The 13,482-nt window shown below is 31.7% G+C and overlaps 3 protein-coding genes across 4 annotated transcripts; 1 reads left to right on the forward strand and 2 right to left on the reverse strand.

Moving 5' to 3' along the window:
- Positions 1 to 841: 841 nt before the first annotated feature.
- On the reverse strand, positions 842 to 2,242 carry LOC113563624 (putative nuclease HARBI1). The gene is given in 5 exon segments (XM_026975462.1): positions 842 to 907; positions 982 to 1,480; positions 1,483 to 1,539; positions 1,612 to 1,898; positions 1,993 to 2,242. Coding segments are annotated over 4 exon segments (600 nt in total). The 5' UTR covers positions 1,646 to 1,898; positions 1,993 to 2,242; the 3' UTR covers positions 842 to 897.
- A 224-nt stretch (positions 2,243 to 2,466) lies between these two features.
- Positions 2,467 to 3,332, forward strand: LOC113563625. Of its 2 annotated transcripts, none has more exons than XM_026975463.1 (2): positions 2,467 to 2,765; positions 3,167 to 3,332. In XM_026975463.1, the coding sequence occupies exons 1-2, from the start codon at positions 2,612 to 2,614 to the stop codon at positions 3,235 to 3,237; spliced, it is 225 nt and encodes a 74-aa protein (XP_026831264.1). In that variant the 5' UTR covers positions 2,467 to 2,611; the 3' UTR covers positions 3,238 to 3,332. The 2 variants fall into 2 exon arrangements, with proteins under 2 accessions (XP_026831264.1, XP_026831265.1); XM_026975464.1 differs by lacking the exon at positions 3,167 to 3,332 and adding an exon at positions 2,897 to 3,042.
- Positions 3,333 to 12,080: 8,748 nt separating this feature from the next.
- Positions 12,081 to 13,399, reverse strand: LOC113563619. Its single transcript, XM_026975456.1, has one exon. The coding sequence runs from the start codon at positions 13,319 to 13,321 to the stop codon at positions 12,197 to 12,199; it is 1,125 nt and encodes a 374-aa protein (XP_026831257.1). The 5' UTR covers positions 13,322 to 13,399; the 3' UTR covers positions 12,081 to 12,196.
- Between the last annotated feature and the right edge of the window lie 83 nt (positions 13,400 to 13,482).

Raw genomic sequence — 13,482 nt, forward strand, 5'->3', positions numbered from 1 at the left:
TACGACTGAATTTAGTTACCAAACGCAGTTTTTAGCTATGGCAGCTACTTTTTTCTTTCCGTGTACATTTATTGCAAACGAATGAAAAAGATAAAAATAATTATGAAATCGATTTACTAAAAGCTAAGCTTGAAAAAGAAAAATTGAAAATAGAATTATTGAAAATATAGAAAAAGAAAAAGCATTGAAAAAAATAATTGAAGAAGAAAAGATGAATATAACTCTTACAAGGTAATTTAAAAAAGGATTTCAAAAAAGTTTTTCCTATATTAATATTATCTAGTTATTTAAATTCAAACTTTTGCAATAATAATGTTAATTTTTATTTGAGTTTATTAACCTTTATTTTATTTATTCAAGTGGACGTTATTAGTATTTAAGTTTCTAAAGAAATGTGATAAATTTCACAAAATATAAATATATTTTTAATTTTATTTTATTTCAAATAAGTAATTATGTTAAAAATATATTAAAGAAAAATTAGCAATTAGTCTATAATAATGATTTCAATGAAAATGTTTTCAATAAGATTGTTTTTTATAATTTGTATTTACGTTTAACTTTTATTTAATAAGACTGTTAATTTTCAACTAGTATTTCAACTGTGATATCTGATAAAAAGATGTGATTTACGTGATTTCATATAAAACATGTATTTAGTAATTAAATTACTCTGTTATTTAAACTTATTTTAAAAAACATTGCGTTAAAATTGTTATGTTACAAGAAAGAAGAATGTTCGTATATGATTATATATTATTTATTTATTACAAAATACATAGAAAAATATAAACATTATTTCCTTTAAAATGTGCATTTGTTTGTATTTCCTTTTTTTTCATTTTCATTGTTTATGGTACGTTCGTACTGTATATATTCAAATATATTTTTTGTGTTTTAACATAATCTGTAAGTATTGAAATATGTTAGTTATCAAATTATGTCATATGTTATAATTACTTTTCATAAAATTTTACTTACCTTTCAAAATAGTCTAAAATAAGACATTGTCGTTTATCAATGATGTTCCTATTATCCAAATTTACATTCTGTGTAATAATATTATCATATATTGCACAAATTTCGGGATTAACAAAGTTATTTTCTTGCTGGACGATTTTATGTAATATAGCTGTTGCAATGATAACAGGAAGCAACTTTTGAGGAGGATGAAAACGCGATCCAATAGATAAAACTGGAAATCGTCTTTTCCAAATCCCAAAACATCTTTCAATTTTTGAGCGTGTTCGAATTTGGGCTTCATTGTAGAGATGTTCTGCTGGTGTTGTGAGATTTTGTACTGGTGTCATTAAGTATGGTAAATTCGGATACCCAGAATCTCCGAGAAGTAAACCATCATCAAATCTATTTGCCTCAAATAAACTCTTAATTCTTGAATGGTTAAATATAGTTGAATCATGTGTAGAACCTGGCCAACGAGCTACTATGTCAATGATTTCCAACCTTGCATTAATAACTTCTGTATATTTAACGAAAAATATCCTTTTCTATTGCGAAACAATTCACTGTCTTCTCCACCTAAGAATAAAAAGTAATAAAAAAGTATGTTTTTAATGATAAGAATATGTTTTAGAGATTAATTTGTCTTACCATATGATTGAACTCTGATATGAGTACAATCCATGCAACTAATAACACGAATAAATCTGGCCGTTTGAAAAAAATTCCTGTTGGCTTAGACGAATTTCTTCTGGAGATGCAGGAAGTTTTATGAATTCATCTCCTAATGCAGCAATAACAGGAGATACTCGATGAATTATGCTATGTGCACTTACTTCGCTAATCCCACAAAAATCTCCAATTGTTTCCAAAAACGATCCGGTTGCATAAATCTTATAGCAACTATTAATTAGATTGCAGGTGGAATGGCATTATTACTGTTAAAATATAAATTTTAAATTTAAAACATAAATTTCAAGCAATTGTACTGTATATATTTTTATATATTATACAGAATATTTTCATACATACCGATTAGTGTTATGTTGTATTCTATCTTGAATTCTTTCCAATAACATCATAAAACTATGTCTCGATATTATAATCTTTTTTTGAAATCTATTTCGTCAAAAATTTCCAAGTAATTTATACGTGGTCTAATCAATCGTGGTCTTCGTTCATTTTTTCGGAGATATTCATATTCATAATCGTCAAATACAATATTAATAATTCTATCCATGTTCCTTTACACTTGTTCGACAATTTTTTATTTAGGTTATAGAAAAGAACAAGACATCTTTTTCTCTCTTTCTAATACGAATGCGTTACATTTGTCATGTTGGCAACTCTGTTGGCAGAGTTAAATCGACGATTAAATTAACCGGAGTCTGGTCGAAGTGGCCCTAAGTATATATACGTCATTGGGAATCTTCATGAAAGTACGTTCCCACATGTCGTAGTCCAACGCCTGATTCACGTTCATGCTCCACGCCCTGTGAGAACCCGGCATTATGCTCTTGGCAATTCTTAACCTATAAAGTGTCGCATTTCTGCGAATCTGTAGAACATAAACAGAGTTTAATGATATATGCAAAGTCTACTTCGCTCAAGTTGTGTGTAAACGTATTAAAATATATCAAATGTATGCACAATGAATAGTATTGTCAACAACAGGAATCGCGACTGTTTTGAATGCAGATTGTTGAGTGGTGGTGGTCTTTTCGCTGCTGGTTTATATGTCTATCATCATTCCAAGCAATATCATAATCAAATAGGAAAAGCAACAATGTATTCGATTGCTTCTGGTTTGTTTAAGCAACTATGATATTGTATCATTATCTCTGTATATAATAGTATATATTAAAAAATAATATATTTTTCAAAAAATTAGTTTGTTAGATGTGCAAATCAATTAATTTTTTTTCTTTTCTTGAAGATCCCTTCTTGAGCCCTTATTTACTTTCTCTTTTTCGAAAGGAGATTCACCAGTTATTCGATAAATGAAGAAAAGTATTACAAAATGATGATGAATATTTCGAAGAGTGACATGTTTTTTTTTCTAATAAATTTCTTCAACAACAAGACTGAATTAATTTGCTCACTTAATAGGAAAATATTAATATTAATTATATTTAATGTTTTATATTTATTATATTTGCATATATGTTATATTTAATATATACATGTTTAATAATTATATTTTCAGTATTAGTACTTCTTGGTACAACAAGGATTTTGGACTTACCGCCGTTCCGAAATAAATTTAAGGACAGTTGAGAAGAGAATTATTTAAATAAATAAATATCTGTAATCTATGAATAATAAACTCGATTTAATGTACATTGTATACATGTACATATAATGATTTTTTCTAATGCGTATTTCTTATTTATTATATAATTTATCTATATTTTTTCATGCAAGGAGGAACTGTTTTTTCAAGCAACGCGGTAGCGTCGCGATGCCAAAAAGATTCAACAAAGTCCGAACGCTCTAACCGATGACAGTCACTGCATAAACGTCGAGCGTTACCAATAAGTAACTTATGTGGAATTTCATGTCACACAAACTTTCGACTAAATATCTCAGGAACTACAGCCGTTATCAAAAATCTTACAGTACTTTTATGATATAATGTGGATGTGCAAGCTTTCGATTGCGACTAGGTTGTAAAAGATTGGTGCAGTCAATCTTTAGATTTCGAGATATATTTCCGCGATTGTACTTTCAGTTTTCATCTTCCAGTTTCAGTTTCAATCACACACATGCGTATCTTCGCACATACACAAAGCGGTTTTGTTCCCTAAGGTGCGTTCATACATAGAAGCAATTCAGTTTGGGCAATTCCGTTTATAGAAGCAATCCAATGTGTAATTTGTAAAAAAATGTGAAGTTAACATCGATGAAATAGTAACGCAATTAAATACTGATCAAAAACGAATCTTTGATAGAATTACTGGTATATCTGATGATAATAATAAAATTCTTAGACTTTATGTAAGCGGTGAATGAAGATGGTAAAAAGAGATAATTAGATGTTTAATTTAATCAATATATTGGAAAAGAAAAGCAATGCTTGAAAAGCGGTAAGGAACTGCATCAACCGATAGTAACTTTTAATATTGATGGACTTACTATTCATAAATTATTTCAATTACCAGTAGAACATGGCCGTAATGCCAAATATAAACAACTTTCTGATATAATTAATACATCCTTTTATTATTGACCAAACTGGCTAAACAATTAATGATCATACAACGTTTCGACCAATGTTTTTGATCCTTTTCACGTGTGAATAACTCTTATATTATATTATCTTATCTTATAGCGTCACAAGTCATTTTCTAGAAATAAATATATAAATTCTTATGAATGAGTTCAATTAAAAAGAAAGACACATTTGCGATTCTTCCTAAAGCGAAACTTCAATAATTATCACTCACGGTTATCTTTCACGTATGAGTTAGAGAAAAACAATACTTTAAATTTTTTAAATACGACAATACACAGAGAAAATGGAATACTTTCAACTAATTGGTATCGGAAACCGACCTTTTCCGGTCGTTATATTAATTTTTTCTCGAATCGCTCTCTCAAATATAAAATTAACACTATTGTGAATTTAGTTGACCATGCTATTTTATTGTCAAGCGTGTATTTCCACAATGCAAATATTAAAATAGTAGAAGATATATTGCTTAATAATTGTTTCCCATTAAGTCTAATTAAAACAATAATTGGAAAGCGTGTTAAAGCACTTAATACACGTGTCAATGGCAACGCGGAGACTTTCCGTGAGAGAGATAAAAAACAATTCATCACTATACCTTACTGTAAGCCTTATAGTGACGAGATTTGTCGTATTATGCGTGAGAATAATTTTGAGATTTTATATACAATACCGAAAAAACTTGACTGTCTGATACGCAAAGGTAAAGATAGACTGGAACATTGCAAGCAGACCAACTTAGTGTATCGTATTAACTGTAATGATTGTAACGCAATGTATATAGGACAAACTAAAAGACGGCTTGAAACTAGAATTGGTGAGCATAGACGCAACATTAATGGAAGTTCGAATAACTATTCCGTAGTGACTGAACATCGTCTTTCTGGCAATCATGATTTTGATTGGTCAAATCCGATCGTGTTGCACAAAGAAAAGCACTGGCGTAAGAGACAAATTGCGGAAATGTTTTTTATAAAAATGTTTGACAACACAATTAATTTACAGAATGATACTAAAAATTTGAACTCCGTATATGACAGTCTTATCTAACATTGACAATGTTTTTCACCCTTGACTTGTATTTATTGATGTTTACTTCGTGTTTGCGGACTTGCTAGTGTGACATTTCTGGTTGTTTGATCTAGACGTGCTTTGTAACACGTCCTCTCTCCTAGGATGTTCATATTGTAAAGTCCAGTTCTTATGTTATTGTGAGTAAATTTGCGTGAATTTTTGTATTGTTTAACATCTACTATATTTATCTACATCTATATACATCTATTATTTTTAGTTTGTAACATCGTCACTTGATAAGGACCACAACCCGCATGGTCGAAACGTAGTTTGTGAATAAAGAAGTTTCTTGCCAGTTTGGTCGCTTCATTTCTAATTCGTTCTATTTATACCCTGGCGCATAGAAGAATTTTGTTTGGATAAAAAGAAAGTACCCAGCAAACACAGAATATAACTATTATATATCTCAGAAGTAACATGTAATATAACAGTTGTTATAGATTATTAATGTTGAGGCTACATAATTTCCTTTTATAACTGTAATATTACTTTGTTTTAAAACTTTATTATAACTGTGTTATTTACTGGTTATAATAACTCGAAAAAACCAATGTGGTAGTTTCTTTAATTAAAAAAATATTAAACCAAGTAATATGTATATTCTTTATATTCTCATTCAATGATCCTATTCCAATCCAAACGATAGTAGTTCTAATTGTCTTTAAATATTATTATTTTATAGTATTTTTCAAAAAAATGTATGAAATCCTCAAATTGCGTCAATTGCAAAGAGGATGTATTACCTCGAAAATTAATTATTGTACAACAATTTAAAAAAAAACCAAGTGGTAGTATCTTACCAATTACAAAGAGAAAATATGTAAATATTGTCTTGAAAATTTGTTATACAACTACTTTCAAAAAATATAAAACTTTGATTGATTAAATAATATTTAATGCAAAATACTTGGCGCTGCTAGACCTCGCCAGCGCCTAGCATCTCGTCTGCGCTCCTTAATACACGCCTACTAAAGCTCAAGCCGTTTGTTTACATATAAAATTCATATAAAAAGAAGTTTAACAAATTTCACGCGTTTAATACTAAACGCTGAAAGAGAGAAAGAGAGATTTCTTGTCATATTCCGGTCTAGCGGCGCCAAGTATTTTGCATTAAATATTATTTAATCAATCAAAGTTTTATATTTTTTAAAAGTTACATATTACTTGGTTTAATATTTTTTTAATTAAAGAAACTACCACATTGGTTTTTTCGAGCATATACCACGCGCATACTTGGCACCTTTTTTTACTTTTTTTGAAAAAAGTAATTTTATCGAGATATCATGCATTTTTGTAGTTATCAAGAGACACAGTAGTGTCTCACGCCAAGTATACGCGCAGCGAGACCGACCGTGTACTGTTACGCGAAGCGACGCTTTCGCAGATACTCAGATTATTAGATCGCAATAACCGCTGAACGGATCAAGTTCAGAGTAGGCTCAATGGATAGCTTGTGGTCGAAGTATGTAATAAAAGTGTTTTTATTTTTCTTCTACGTGCCCTACGAACGGAGATATGGCGATGCAAAGTCTGAAATTGGCAAATTTCACTTAAGAAACGTCGTCCTTATCATTATCATCGTCGTTTGTACAGTTCGTTCTTTTGAACTAGATGGAAGCAGCTAATATCGGTTTTCTCGCGTGCGCCAGAGATGTAAGATGCGATAAGAGAGCATGTACGACGCGGGCTGCGTTCCAGTTGATGCTTCAAAGAAAAGGGATAGAAAATGTTCTGAAACACTTGAAGCTGCAACACCACGTCGACGACGACGAAGACGTCGTCGCACCACGTTGACGACGACGATAACGTCGTTGCACCACGTCGACGACGACGTTGCACCACCTCGACGACGAAGACAAAGACGAAGACGAAGACGAAGACGTTGCACCACGTCGATGACGATAGAGAGTGAGAGTGCGAGAGAGTGGGAAGGCAAGAGAGCGAGTGAATGAGAGAGAGAGAGAGAGAGAGAGAGGGCGAGAGAGCGAGTGCTATGCGCGCGCTATTTTATTTTTCAATATTAATAATGTTTTCGAATAATAATATTCATCTATTATTTATTATATAATAAATACCACAAATCCTATTCTAAAAAAGGCGTTAAAGGTGTTATATTTATTTCATCGTGTTTCAACAATATACAAATTTGACAGATATGACAGTTGCCGTTTTCACGTTCCTAAGAAATAATAAATAAAATTGTCAATATAACCGCACTTACAGCCACTATGACATTCTGACATTCGCAACACGAAGTTCAAGTCACATAAAGTTCGAGCCAAGCGAGAAAACCAATCAGTATCGCAGAAAGGAGGCCTCAACTATTAGATAAAAAAGAACTTCACGAAGTTAACACGCTTCTTTTAGAATAGGAAACATGTAACTTAATACTTTTAAAAACCTTGACTGACAGGACTATGGCTTTTATCTCCTCATATATTATAAAAAAGAATAACATACTTTACACTACAAAATGTGTGAAATCACAACAAAATTACCTTTGTAAAAAAGGTACAAAAAAGCGCCAAGTATACGCGCCTGAAGTTCTTTCAAAAAAGGACTCTACAAAACTAATGATATGAACAAATTGCGCCAACTACAATGGGGGTATTTATGCAAACCATAAAACCTATTACTTTATTATTACCCTTTGGCCGATATTCATTGTTGATTCTGATTTAAGACCATCTTAAGTACAATTATAAGATATTTGAAACCAATCACACACTCGTATTAGCATCTTAAGACATTACTTCAGATGGTCTGGAAATAAAAATGGACTATGAATACTAGCCTTTGATATTAAAAAATAAAGGACATAATAATATTAAGCAGATATTTTTATACGAATAAATATTTTAATACATAGAAATATATTTATTAATACAAATAAGTGTTTTTTTCAAAATACTTGGCGCTGCTAAACCGAATCAAAAATTGTCTTAGTATTGAAATAATCTAAAGATTACAATAATTTCCTTAAACTCTAAATTACATAACACCTCGCTGAAATACATATATGTACAAATGTAGTTAAACTCATTCTGTGCTTAATTCTAATGTCACACACATACACACACATGCACGCATTCACAAGAGAGAAAGAAAGAGAACGAGGCAATTAACATAATGATTCCGGTTTAGCAGCGTCAAGTATTTTGAAAAAAACACTTATTTGTATTAATAAATATATTTCTATGTATTAAAATATTTATTCGTATAAAAATATCTGCTTAATATTATTATGTCCTTCATTTTTTAATATCAAAGGATAATATTCATAGTCCATTCTTATTTCCAGACCATCTGAAGTAATGTCTTAAGATGCTAATACGACTGTGTGATTGGTTTCAAATATCTTATAATTGTACTTCAGATGGTCTTAAATCAGAATCAACAATGAATATCGGCCAAAGGGTAACAATAAAGTAATAGGTTTTCTGGTTTGCATAAATACCCATTGTAGTTGGCGCAATTTGTTCATATCATTAGTTTTGTAGAGTCCTTTTTTGAAAGAACTTCAGGCGCGTATACTTGGCGCTTTTTTGTACCTTTGTTTAAAAAGGTAATTTTGTTGTGATATATAATACAATACAACAATAAAAATGTCGTCTGTGAAGCTGGCACGACGGTCTACAAATATCGAAAAAATACTAAGAGTTCTAATAGCACTTTTCATAGTTCTACAGCTCCTGATAAAAATTAAAAAGAGTTCTGCATTCCTTCTATTGAAAAATTGAAAATTGAGAAAATGTCGTGTTAACTTCACGAATCTAGCACGACACTCTCCCCTCTAAAGTACTAAAACGCGTGGAAAATTATTAGTTTTGACTATAGTTCCCGATAGTTCTAATCGAGATTCACATATATATACAATTTCAGATCGATATTCCACTAATTAACAATTTTTGAATAATTTTTTATATTTGCGTCCAGCACGACACTTAGTGAAAATGCGTCGTGCTGATGATTTTCAGCAGTTCTAACGATAGTTCTCGACAGTTCTGCAAGAGTTCTATGCAATAGAATTAGTTTCAAGAAGAGTTCCGGTCATTAACGATTTTTTTAGACAATTTTTAACAGTTACGGTCGGCACGACACTTAATGAAAATGTGTATTCATAGGGACTATGAGTGAGAAGGAAAGCAGTAGGAATAAATCGTATATATTATATTCATATAAATAATTGTATAATAATAATAATAAGAAACTTGATTTATTTAATCGACCTTATACTGGCATATAAACAATAATATATCACGCAACGTTTCGACCTACAATTTTGGTCCTTTTCAAGCGTGAAATTTTCAAATTAACATTACGTGAAATATGTATAAGAGAGGCAAAAAGATTAAGTTTGAGAATGATGTGGTTGGTGACGTTGAGAACATTAATAGACAAAATAATATTTGTTTACCATACATATCTAAGTATTGTGACAAAATCAAACGGAATTTGAAGCGGTTTGGCCTTAATGTAATATATAAGATACCGAAAAAACTTAATTGCATCATTAAGAGTGGAAAGGATGTTCTGAGTAATATGCGACAAACTAGTATTGTGTATAAGATAGTTTGTCAAGATTGTAACTCATGTTATGAGGGACAAACGAAACGGCATTTGGAAACACGAATCAAAGAACATAGAAATGATGTCAAAAAGCATGTTAGTGATCATTCGGTTGTCAGCAAACATAGATTGTTACATAATCACGAATTTGATTGAATGAATACTAAAGTGTTACATCGGGAAACTCATTATAAAAAGAGAGAGATTGCTGAGATGGTGTATATTAAAAAACAAGAAAATTCGATTAATGTTCAAAAAGACACTGATAACCTGCCTATCAAGCGACGCGGTAGCGTCGCGACGCCAAGTACATAATCAAAAATAAGGTTCCGAACAATTTATAAAAGTAATCATCAATAAAAGAATAGAAATGCAATAAACTATTAGATATAAAATTTATAAAATTAATCATCGATAAAAGAACAATGATTAACGTGCTGAACGTCAGAATATAGGTCAAAATATATATAATTTATGTCCTTATCTTTATACCGCCAAGTACATAATCAAAAATAAGGTTCCGAACAATGAGAGTCACTGTATAATATCGAGTGTTACCAATTTCATTGCATAAACGTCGCGCGCTACCAAGTAGCGTATCTGGAATTCATGCCATTTGACAGGTCATATCAACTTATGATTAAAATATCTCAGGAATTAAAGCCGTAATCAAAAATCTAACGGCACTTGTATAATAAAATGTGAATGTGAGCTTCGATCGCGACCAGTTCGAATAAGATTGGTGCAGTCAATCCTGAGATATTATAATCGTACGTTAGAATCGTGACGTTCCGTTTTCCGTATTCTGGTTCAGACTCACGTACGTATGTTCGCACATACATAATGCAAAGCGATTTTGTCCCTCAAGCTGCTGTTCACACATGCATGATTTAATTTATTATGAATTAAAAATGATTTTAATAATACATGGGAAATGTTTTATTTTACGATAAAGATATAAATCGCAAATACTATAAAAAATGTGATACATAGGAAATGTTTTATTTCACGATAAAGACATAAATTGCAAGTAATTGCAAGCAACATCATCGACGACGACGACGATGACGTTGCACCACGTCGATGACGACGACAACAATGACGACGACGTTGCACCACTTCGACGACGACGACAACGACGACGATGACGTTGCACCACGTCGACGACGACGACAACAACGACGACGACAACGATGACGATGCAACGTCATCGTCATCGTTGAATCTATATCCATATTATGTTAATTTAACATAATATGGATATGTTAAATGGTGACACTAATATTATGTTAATATTTTAACACAAAATGAATGCAAACTGCGAAGTAATATGAAATAAATTTTGTGTAAAATCAATATATTTTTAATGATAAAAGTAACTCGAAAAAAAAGTTGTTTTTACATATTAGAGATGTAATAATTCAAACTTTTAATTAAAAAAACATGTCAAATTTACACTATTGTTTGTTAAAGTTTTGTAATTTAACGAAAAAATAATGTTAATTTAACATGTTATTTATGTTAAATAGAAACTATATAAAAATATTATTTTTATGTAGTTTAACATTTCAACAATGTTGAAAACATTTTTTACAATTACATAGGTTATTCCAAAACCACCATTAGAAAATTTTACTGATTCTATAGAATATTTTAAAAGAAACATTGTAATATAAAAATGTCGAAGTCACAGTAAACAAACGATTAAAGTTTCTCTGCTGTGGCTTCGACATTTTTATGTTACAATGTTTCTTTTAAAATATACAGGGTGTCTGAGACCACCCGTACATGCCGAATATTTTGATAACTGAGCGTGACAGATAAAAATGTTTTAATCAAAAGTTGTAGGGCTTTAACAATTACATGAAATGGTGATACATATTTGAACTTGACAGCAGTTATGCAGGAAGTCTCAAGGTCAACTTTAAAATCTTAAATGGAAACTCCCATTTTTTATTATATCATCTTCTTCTACCAATTAATTGGAACAACTTTTGTCTGAAACATGTTTTCTGAAAATGCCTCCATTGACCTTGACATGTATTTGAAATAAAAACTACATTTTGAAATAAAAAAGTCTCGCTCTTAACATAATCCAGAACTAACGACGAGGACGTGGCGAGTTTCTAGTTCCATGTTTTTTCTTAATTTAAAAAATTGTAATGTTTTTAAAATGTTTTCAGTGGTACGGCCAAAAAAACGGAAAAATAATTAATAAACATAGTGATACCAAATACTATGTTACACAAACCAATTATGAATACGTAAAAGCATTTTAAAAAAACTGAAATAGCTGTCCCAAATACGGGATATTATGCACCAACGGGTTAACAACGTTTCTGAGTGAGTGAGTATGTTTGTTCAAGCAAAGTGTTCAAAGTGAGCACCGTTTTCTGTGATGCACGTATCTACTCTGCGTTGGAAGGAATTAGTTGCTCGAAGAATCTCATCAGCACCTAAAGATCGAATTGCTTCACTTATCCTAAGGATCATATTGTCCCTTATAGTCGGACGTTCATGGTACACCAAATCTTTTATCCTTCCCCAAAAATAATAATCTAAAACGGTGAGGTCCGGTGATCGGGGCGGATAATTGATGGGACCATATTTGCCTATCCATTTGTTGGGAAACATAGCGTTTAGTATTGTACGAACAACTCTCGATGTATGCGACGGGCATCCATCTTGTTGAAACCACATGTCCAAGCGCAATTGCAGAGGAAGATTTTCTAGTAAGATAGGAAGATCTGTCTCTATCAAAGCTGAATATCTATCAGCGTTTAGATTTTCTTCAAAGAAAATAGGACCTACGATCTGACTTCCAATAATGCCACACCAAACATTAACTTTCCACACATGTTGATGATCTATTTCTCTCAACCAGTGAGGATTAACTTGTGACCAATAACGACAGTTCCAAGTATTATTAGATCCGTTACTTTTAAATGTACATTCGTCAGAAAATAAAATTTTAAGGTGAAAATCAGGTGGTTGCTGTCTTATCCAATTGCAAAATGCAAGTCTCTGTTGAAAATCATCATACTTCAACGCTTGGTGAACAGACATTCTGTAAGGGTGAAACTTGTTTGCTCTCATAATGCGCCAAATAATGTCACGACTAACGCCAGAATCTCTTTCTCGACGTCTCAAGGAATCATGAGGGTTCAACTCTACCAATGCAAGAATTTCCGCCGTTTTTTCATCCCTAATTGGACGGTGGATCTGTCTACTTTTGTTATGTTCAGGCTGAATGACACCTTTAGTTCTGATTCTCTTAGCCAAACGTGAAAAAACGTTCCGCGAGTGAGGAGTCCGATCAGGATAACGCTCTCGCCATAATCTTTCAGCTCCACTGAACGTACCTCGACACTCACCCAAAATTAACAGCATATCATATGCTTCTTCATTCGAATAGGACATGGTTAGATAGATCTTTACGAAATCTTTGCTAGAAACTTTTCGAATAATAATTACCGAACCGTTCATCAATTTCAAGAGTTTTTATATCATTTTATAGCACGCTTTGACGAAAGCAATCCTCCTATTTATGTGCTTAAAAGGACGATACTCGGCGATAAGACAGGAAGTGCTTACTTGAGTTGTAAACAAAACGGCTCGCTGGCGACGACTTGTTTACCCCAACGCAG

This window comes from Ooceraea biroi, chromosome 2, assembly GCF_003672135.1.
Source record: "Ooceraea biroi isolate clonal line C1 chromosome 2, Obir_v5.4, whole genome shotgun sequence".
In the NCBI taxonomy this organism is placed as follows: domain Eukaryota; kingdom Metazoa; phylum Arthropoda; class Insecta; order Hymenoptera; family Formicidae; genus Ooceraea; species Ooceraea biroi.